At 34.5% G+C, this 9,974-nt stretch overlaps 1 protein-coding gene across 1 annotated transcript; it reads right to left on the reverse strand.

Annotated features, from left to right (window-relative positions):
• Nucleotides 1–686: 686 nt before the first annotated feature.
• On the reverse strand, nucleotides 687–1,648 carry LOC149559867 (uncharacterized). The gene is made up of 2 exons (XM_089823516.1): nucleotides 1,537–1,648; nucleotides 687–1,319 (listed from the first exon to the last, which is right to left on the reverse strand). The coding sequence occupies exons 1-2, from the start codon at nucleotides 1,552–1,554 to the stop codon at nucleotides 906–908; spliced, it is 432 nt and encodes a 143-aa protein (XP_089679642.1). The 5' UTR covers nucleotides 1,555–1,648; the 3' UTR covers nucleotides 687–905.
• Between the last annotated feature and the right edge of the window lie 8,326 nt (nucleotides 1,649–9,974).

Raw genomic sequence — 9,974 nt, forward strand, 5'->3', positions numbered from 1 at the left:
TATCCCATGTTGAAGTGACATACAAATTTCAAAGTGGCTGTTTTATCATATTGATGCCAGTGTCTTCCATTTTAATGGATCAGAAGGCATTAAAGCAGGACATACTCAAAATTTGAATATTAAAGTTTTAAAAAGTACTAGATTACAACAGCATCTCATCGTATTGCGCAAAAGATTTTTTATTCATGAAGTCAATTAATCTAATAAACATGCACTCCGGATTTTATAACCCATGTAGAAATAACGTTCAAAATGACTGCTTTATCCTATTGATACCATTGTTTTCCGTTTTTGCGTTGAAAAGGGATCAATGCGGGACATATTAATAATACGAATGTCCCAAGCTCATAAATCAGAAGATTGCAACCGCCCACTGGTTTCAGTAATTTTGAAACTGACAAAGAAATTTCGTGACCAGAATTTCCAAGCGCAAAACTTTGTATTTTGGATAGAATTTTTCAGAATCTACTGATCAATTTGGCTTAATTTAAAATTAATAAAAAATTACTTAATTGAAAAATTCAATTGTACAAAATTTATAATCTAGATTAATTTGACTTCTAAACTGGTGGAAAAAACTATTTTATTAAAAAATGTTAAATTCACACTGTTAGAATTTCTACGGAACGAAGTTCAGAGCATAGAACAAACAAACAAATACGAAGTCCACTCAGTTGCAACTGTGGTAGCGGAGAAAGGAGATTTCAATTATTATTTTTTTTCCTTTTCCTGTAACATGGGCTGAGAAATAACAAGAACCAGTCGATTTTTTGGTTTAAATCAAACTAATTCAAAATCCCACCAATTTTCATCTGAGTGTTCTTTGATAAAGCTATTCCAGGAATTTCTAAACATAGAGAGGATGATTACCACTATTTGATAAATCCAATCCTGAAAGATGATTTTCAACAGCTTACAAATCGATTGTGGGTGCGCCCAAATCTCTTCAATCCTGAAACCAAACGATCCCCAAGTTTGAAGGCTACAATTTTCTTTGCCATAATGACCTTAAGCTTCATAAAAGAAGCCTTAAGCTTCTGGGCAATTGTCTTCTCCATGGTAAAATGGTAGCTTGTCAAGAACATCTGCCTCTTCTCTAAATAGTCTGCTTCTCTAATCTTTAAATAACCCGCTTTATTTCTCTGATCAGATTTCTCATCTCTTGGTTTGTGGGTTTTGTCCAGAGGTGAACTTAAAATTCTGACGGATGTTTCCCTCAGTAATCGATTGAAGCTTCGCTTGTAATTTGTGCAATATGAGGAACTCCTCTGGCTTCTCAAAATAGGCCCATTTGAAACCTCCATCGACATGGTCTTTAGCTGAAAAAAAACACTCTAAAATCAAATACAGGCTTAATTAACACATACCCAACATAAAAATGAACCTTGGGAAATCTGGTTCATCCAGAGATTATTTGGGTCTGAAAAATAATGATAAAAATAGAATTAATTGCGAAATCTGATTCCACAAAATTATAAAGGCCTGAAAATGAATTATTAAATAAGAATTAATCCTTGGCATGTAAAAATCGTGTACAGTTGTGATAGCTTCCATGGCGACGAATTCGGGGCTTTGTTTACAAGGGGGAAGCTTCCGTTTCGATTTTATATTTGTGCAAATATAAGGTGATAAATCAATCTCTCGGGAATAAATAGATATTTGTCGTTTATCGAAGAGGATGGAGAGGTCTATTGGCGCCGCCTCTACGAAAGAAGGTGCCTTTGAACGCTGTTTGAATTGTTCTGCGACTACTAGAACCATTTGGAATCTTATTTCATTGGCTTTTTTCGTTCAATAGTCTTAGATTTGGTATAGAAATATCATTAAATATATAATTTTATTTTTTGAGGTCAAGAAGAAATTTTATATGAAATCTAGAATATTTTGAGTTACTAGAAAGGAAAGAAAAACAAATATAGGCTGATTTTTTTATTTAATTTTTATTTAGCCAAAAATTGGGAATAAATGATATGGTCTATTCTATTTCAGATGGTTTTCTATTTAAATTACACTTTGAGAATTTTGGGAGAATGGAGAATTATTTATTGTAAGCAATTTTTGGATTAAAAAAAGAGTGTATGGTATAGTGAATTATAAAATAAAATATAATTAATTATTTAATTTTATCAATAAGACTTAGTTTCTAGTACGTTCATCTAGAACAGTTAAGTCCATCAAAAGACCTAATTATATAAAGTCCATCATTATATTATTTAAGTGCGAAACATATTTATGACTTTTCAACTCTATTTTATTATCAAAAAAGTGATCTAGTGTTTAATCTTACCACTTATATTTAAAATTATTATGAAGATATTTCAAAGGTCTTATGTGCATAGCTATGTTCTTATTGAATAATAGTTTGACTATTTAGGTTATGAGAGAATTTAACGAAGACTTAGAACAAAATTAGGACAACTAAAATTGAGTTGAAAATGTCTTTTAGAAAGAAACTTTAATCATTAGAAAGAAGAAAGACCAACAAATTTGAAAGATAATAATTTATAATTAGATTTATTCTAGTAATATATTTTTATTTTCAATCTTATATTTTTAAATATATATTGAACTGTATAGAAAGATAGTTATTTATAATTATAATTATAATTGAAGGTAGTAATATTATTGAAAATATTCTTAATGATTTGTAAACATAAACATGTATTCTAATTGTGATATATTTACATATTTTTTTTTTAATAATATAGCTTAATAAAAATTATATAAAAATAAATGATACAATTTTATTGAAGTTTAATGTTGATGTTTATAGTTTCAGTGGAATAAATCTATTAGACTAAATTGAATATATATATATATATATATATATAATCTCGTCCTTATATAAATATGTATGTATGCATGTATATTATATGTGTGTATATACACACACATATATGTATATTTATTTATAGTTAAATAATCAATTGTTATTATATTAATCATATAATAATAAATATACATGTCATATGAAGGGACATATCTCTCTTATTACATTTGGAGTGATCCTCACAAAACTAACATTTAGATTTATTCTACACTATTTTATATATTCTTGTTTACATACATTCTCATACATGTGATTTTATTTTGTTATTTTCTATATATTTTCTTCTAGTCCTCACATTTATTATAGTTTAGTGTAGTAATCTAGATTAGAATACAAGACCAATGATAAATTTTAGACATGTCTCAATTATAAAGCCATCCTACCATGGGTATGTGCGTGGAAATGGGAGACTAAAATGGGAGACATGCTCATTTTTTAAATTAGTAAAGACTCATCTTAGATGAGAAATTGAAGATAGTTATGCTAAAAAAAATGATGAAGATTAAATAGTCATAGAGTAATATTTTAGCACAATATTTTTATTAAATAGTGAAGATTAAGAGATTCAAATGACAAACAAAATAAAGTGCTCTTATTTTTATCAAAAAAATATATCTTGGAAATCTGAAATAAATTTGGTGAGCAAGCGAAATTTGGAAGAAGTGGCGAATAACGACAGAGATCTCTGAGGAGGTGAGCGACAGCTGCGTTTCTCTGGCGTCAACAATGTGACAGGTGTGATCGCTCCATACTCCTCTCTTAATGTTTCTGAAATGAATGGTCTCTCTCCCTCCTTCCTCTGTTGTTTGGCAAAGGCCATACCTAACATCTCCCCCGCATTAACGCTTAGGGCCCATTTGGTTGCAAGCGTAAGAATAGAAAATTAGAATGCGTATGTGGAAGAGGAATGGAAATGAGGAATGGGAATGGAAAAGAGTAATCACATTCTTGTTTGGTTCGCCTAGTATTTGACTGGGAATATGTTACTCTCTTGTTTGGTTGTACAAAATTGAAATTGGAATTGGTTGTTACCTCTGATAATATGATGAAGCTGAAAGTGGTGTTGAGAAGCCCGAGCTTGTGGCACAAATGGTGGAAAGGTAAGTATGCTGGCTTTAAATCAAAAACATTATTAGAGCATCTTAGAAATATAATATGAAAATGAAATTGAATATCTTACCACATTGTGGACTACGATTCGAAAAGTAGAGTTCAATTCTACTGTGGGCTGATGCTAAATTGCATGGTTTATTAAACATGCTTCTTCTTATCCTTATATTGGTGCTCTGTTTTTTCTTTATTGCGTTCTCTAGAGTAGTTATATTCTTGTAACTTTCGTTGGTACGCGTCTGTTATAGATCAGAATTGTATTCTCAATATTTTCATATGCTTGCATAGTTTATACATGATGTTGTAGTAAAATGCAAGAAAAAATGATTTTGTGAGGTAGTACAACGTAGTTCGAGTAGTGTTTTTCATCTAGGACATGTTCTAGATCTTTGGGATTATTGATGAATTTCAAGAGGTATTGCGCAGGAGTCTAAATATTTCGAGAAGAAAGCTAAGTTATGTGTCATGTGGAACGGGGAACCCCATAGACAACTGTTGGCATTGTGACTCTGACTCGGTTAATAACAGAAAAAGGCTCGCTGAGTGTGCCACTGGATTTGACAAAAATGCCATTGGAGGACAAAATGGGAGATTTTATATGTGGAGCCATTGCAGATGAAACCGCCGCTGAAAAAACCCTACCAATAAAACCCCACCAAAATGCACATTACAATGATAATATGCGCTCGCTCATGGACCCTGCCCTTATGCGCTCGCTCATGGACCCGAAAATTTATAAAATTTGGGATGATTGGATTTAGAGTAGGAGCGGCCTATTCTAATAACAGGTTTTTTTTGGCATAGACTTATGCTCATTTTAGGGGTCAAATTGGAATACGATGCCTTATTCTCTATTCCGATTTGGCCAACCAAATAGAGAATAGAAAACATATTCCAGAATGTCTATTCCTATTCCAGCAACCAAATGGGCCCTTAGGGTTTTGATGGAATATGACAAGCCTAGTAATATTTCTCCCTCTAAAACTAACCCTACCCCTCGTGCGAGACCCAAGTCCTTCTTCGAGGCGGTTGCTAAATCTTGCATTTCCATTAATGCGACAGCAAGGTTTAGTCTAGCTAATAGTTATGACGCCTCTGATCCTGGTAAGAACTCTGAGGTTGCTCATGTACCTTTCTTCATTACGCCAAATCTGGAAATGCTTGTTGAAATTGTGAAGGAAAAGAATAGATTGAGGAATACTATTATTTTCTTCTCTGTTGTTGAAGTTGATAAATGCCCTCCTAGGAGATGATTGGTTTCATAATTTTTGGAACTTGAAGCTTGGTTTTCATATTTCATTTTTTAGGGAAATACAAAAAGGTTTATATGTGATTCTCTTTGCTAACAATGAATCCTAGGTCGAAGTTCTTAAAAACCAATATTGGTCTATAAGTTCTACCTCTTTTTGTGCCCTAGCTTGGTCTCCCCAGGCCATTCATGAGGAGGTTCTTGCCCTCTCAGCCCCTTGGTGGATTCTAGTTAAACAAATCCATGCTTTCTTGTGGCAATTTCTCCCCCAATTGCTCGAACTGTTGGGAAAGGTCATTCATATGGATGACACAGTTAGACTTGTCCCTCATATGGATGCTAGGGTTCTTATTTTGTTGAATCCTAATAAAGAAATACTGTTTGATATGTGCATTAGTATTTCTTAGGACAATTACTCCTATTTGATTGAAATCCTTGGGGGTTTGAATGCTTGTTTCTTGTGTAGAAAATAAGGGCATATAAGGAAAGATTGCCCCATCCTTAAAAAAAGATCAGCTTTTGCTAAGAACTCACCTACCCAAAACCCTACTAATTTTGCTAACCCTAACTTGAAATCCTTAGTTAGCAAAGCCCCTTAGGTCGAAGTGCTCTCTAATCCTCTCCCTGATTCAACCTCCAACTCACAATCCCTCCCCACTATCGTGCCTCCTATCTTGTTCTTAGTCATATCAACTTCTGTTGAGAATGACAATTTCCAAACCATGACCAAAAAATGAAAAAGGACCAATAAACTTGAGAATACTTCTGTGGTTGTTCCCCAACTCGTTAAACCTCTACTACCATCCAAATCGAGTAATCCTATCTTGCAGGAAACCCAAGTTAATCTTCCCCTCTTGGAAGTTATCAGCATTGAACCTTCTAACAATAGCATCAACTTTGGCCCTTCCCAAAAAATTTGTCACAAGGTTTTTAGAGAGATTAGTGAGGATTGTATATTTGAGATTGTCTTTGCCTATAAATCCCCCTCTGATTTCATATCCATCCCCCCAAAACACACCATGGATGTGGATGATCAATCCCTCAATGTCTCTGACAATGATGATGAATTCAAAAGTGACTTCCCTACATCTAAATGATGGGGGAGGTCATTGGGCTCCAAAAACAAGAATTCCTTTGCTAAAAAGAATAAGGATATCTCTCCTGTTGCTATGACTCCCATTGAAGGGGCTACAGACTAGTGTTCTACCCCTCCACATGTTTCCTCATGAATTGCATCTCTTGGAATGTAAGGGGTCTTGAATCCCCTAATAGGAAGTTCATTGTTAAGTACTTCCTTAATACTTGTAAGTCCATGGGTTTTCTAATGCTGCAAGAAATTAAAGCTGTTGGTTTTGTCCTTGACTCCAACCTTAACTACCTCTAGAAGGATGTGCTTAAATAGTATACCATTCACCCAAGAGGAAGGGGTGGGATTGCACTTCTTGTTAACTCTAAATGAAGAATTATATCATTGGTAGTGGCCTCTCCCTTGTAACAGAGCAGTTTGGATTACTATTAACTACAACAATAATGTCTTTGGCATAGGTTCTATCTATGCCCCAAATGAGTCTAGGGAGAGAGTGAGCCTATGGGATTGGTTGGCAGCTCTTCCCAGTACCTTGTGGATTGTGGGAGGGGACTTCAGTATGGTTGAATCTCAAGAAGACAAGGTGGGAGGCCTCATGTTTTCTTGGAAAGATCAGGAAAAAAATCCATTAGAATAGGATGAAGAATTCTAAAAAACTTTTTGACCCTCTTATTGGTAATAAAGGCTCTAATCCTAGTTTATGGCATACTTGGTGTAATTTTCAACAAGGTCCCTCTAGAATTTACTCTAGACTTGACCGGTTCTATGCTAATAATTTTTTTTTCCCTTCTTACTCAATAAACAGTGCAACTCTATCCTCATCGCCTCTACTCCCCTCTTTGATCACCATCCATATCCTCCTACATTAGTTTTAGTTATTCTCCCATGCATATTAGAGGTTCCAATCCTAAGTTTATCCTGAAAAAGTGCCACTCTTCTCAAAGATGAGGACATCCTAGCTACCATCCAACTCATTTTTCATATCAACATGAACAACTCTTCCACCTGCTCCCACTTGGATAGATGGAATGTGAACCTTCTCGCTTGGTAGAACTTGCTTAAAAGCACTGACCAAAAAAGGTCCAAAGACTATAGGTTCATTGAAAAAATCTCTCCTCTAACCTTTAGAGAGCTGAAGCTAACATCCAAGCTAATCCCTCAAATGGTGATCTCTTCTCCCATGTGATCTCTGCTAAAGAAGCCCTCAGAAAGCAACAACAAATTAAGATTAGAGGTGCCAAAATTAGATCTCGGGCTCATTGGCTTCAATTTGGTGACCGCGGCTCTAAATTTTTCGTTAACCTCATCAAGCATAAGCAGTCCAATGAAACTATAAGAAGGATTTTAATGAATAATCAAGATATTATTGATCCTGATAACATCACAGAGGCTTTTGCTGACTTCTAACCTTTTCACCTCTAAGGATTCAAAGGAGGCCATTACCCTTAGAAACTAGTGCAAATCTCTTATCCCTCGAAAAATATCCATTATAGATGTTGACCTATTGTCTAAGGATATTTCTTTGGAAGAAATTGAAAAAGCTATTAATTCTCTTAATAATGGCAGGGTGCTTGGGCCGAATGGCCTACCTATGGTATTTTACAAAGCTAATATTAGTTGGATTTGAAAAGATCTTCAAGATATCTATACATAAGCCCTTACCAATGGCTCCCTTGGGAATACTATCAATAGAGGTATCATTAAGCTAATTCCCAAAGATGGGGATAAAGATCTCATTAAGAACTAGAGACACTACTACATTTGAGGTCATTTTTCGACCAATATTGGTCAAAATTTTGACCCAATTTTCAACCAAATTTGACCAGCCCATTGGTCAAAATTTTTCTCATCGAAATTTTGACCAACCTATTGGTTGGTTGACATTTTGACCAATACGTTGGTCAAAAAATTTCACAATTGCTGGAACAATTTATGCCAGGAATTGGTCAAAATTTTGACCAATGCTTCCACAAGAATTGGTTGAAATTTTTACCAATTCTCCTACTAGCATTGATCAAAAATTTTACCAATTCTTGTGGAAGCATTGGTCAAAATTTTGACCAATGCTTGGTCGAAATTTCAAGCAATACCTGGTTGAAATTTTTTTGAGGCTCACACTTGTTGAGGTCCACTTCAGCGATGGCCCTTCTTGTGAAATTGTTGTCTAAAACCTTTCTAATGAGATAATGTATTATGAGCTCTTCATCAATGGGATGGAACGTGAATGCAGAAGGCAGTTGTGCATCACCCATATCATGACTGTAACTAAAGTTAAGAGCCTCTATTATTGAATTATTTTTCGTATCACCCATATTCATTTCCTTTTCTATTCATAATTCACATGATGCATTTATTCTATTCACAAAATCAAAATAAATAGAATAAATGCATTATGTGAATTATGAATAGCAAAGGAAATGAATATGGGTGATAGGGAAGAGAATTCAATAATAGAGGCTCTTAACTTTAGTTACAATCATGATATGGGTGATGTACAACTACCTCCTAGATTCATGTTCCATCCCACTGATGAGGAGCTCATAACACATTATCTCATTAGAAAGGTTTTAGACAACAATTTCATAGGAAGGGCCATTGCTAAAGTGGACCTCAATAAGTGTGAGCCTCAGGGAGGGTTCAATTCCCTCCTTTATTATTCACTATGCGTATAATCCCACACACCCATTTGATCTCGAATGATGATGTGTACTGAATGCTGAGTGTCTGTGCTAAGTGCTCCAAAACCATCCATTTCATGCCTTCATTTGTACACAATGTCTTTCTAGTTTCTTTCTACTCGCACACCCATTTCATTTCATATGATCATCTGAAAATTGTGTCACTCTAAGCTCTCAATTGTTTCCTCTTGATTGATCATCTCATAACTGTTGAATGAGAGCTTTGGGATAAGCTATAGGCATCCATTAAAGCATAAAGGATTTTGTCAGACGGTGTAGATGAAGTAGTAGCATTTTCCTTGGGAGACATGCTTGCAAAATGGAAGCATAGATAAGTCATGTGAACTATTTGACAAGATGCTTGAATGTAATGTGGTCATCAAAAGCCATAGTTGTTGGATATGCACAAAATAGATATATTGAGAGAATATATTTGTTTAAGCTGCAACTGCCCTGGTAGACATGTATGCAAAATGTGGAATCCTAGATGAATAGTTCAATTGAATCCCCCTCCTGGAGGAAGGCTACAACAAATACATAGTTCAATTAAATGGTCTATAGATACCATCAAGATCAAAATTTTGAACAATCCATCAGGATCTTGAATTTCCACCGACATATTAATGAGGCTTGGCTCAAGCTTTTGGTGTTTGAACATAACCAATGCAGGTAATAAGCAACAAATTCTATATCAAAGTTCAACTCTAGCAATTCAAATACTATTTACTTCATGAAGAATTATCAATACTTGTCCTTGCAAAGTTGATATCATTTTTTATTAAATGTAGTGATCAATTCCATCAAAGCTAAGCCACAATGTCAAAAACCTTATGCCAAACAGATATTTAATGCCCATTTGCCATTACATTGAAAGCGAGAAATGAAAATCTACTATTCCTTCAAAACATTTAGGTGTTGAAACAACTCATCTAGTGATATCCAATTGATTAAATGGTTTCCAGCCAACAAAACATTTCTAAATCTACATTACATAGTTCAAGTGAAAGAAAAATGTCTCTT

Source organism: Cupressus sempervirens, chromosome 4, assembly GCF_028749045.1.
Source record: "Cupressus sempervirens isolate cs-2001-9-10 chromosome 4, ASM2874904v1, whole genome shotgun sequence".
Taxonomy (NCBI): Eukaryota; Viridiplantae; Streptophyta; class Pinopsida; order Cupressales; family Cupressaceae; genus Cupressus; species Cupressus sempervirens.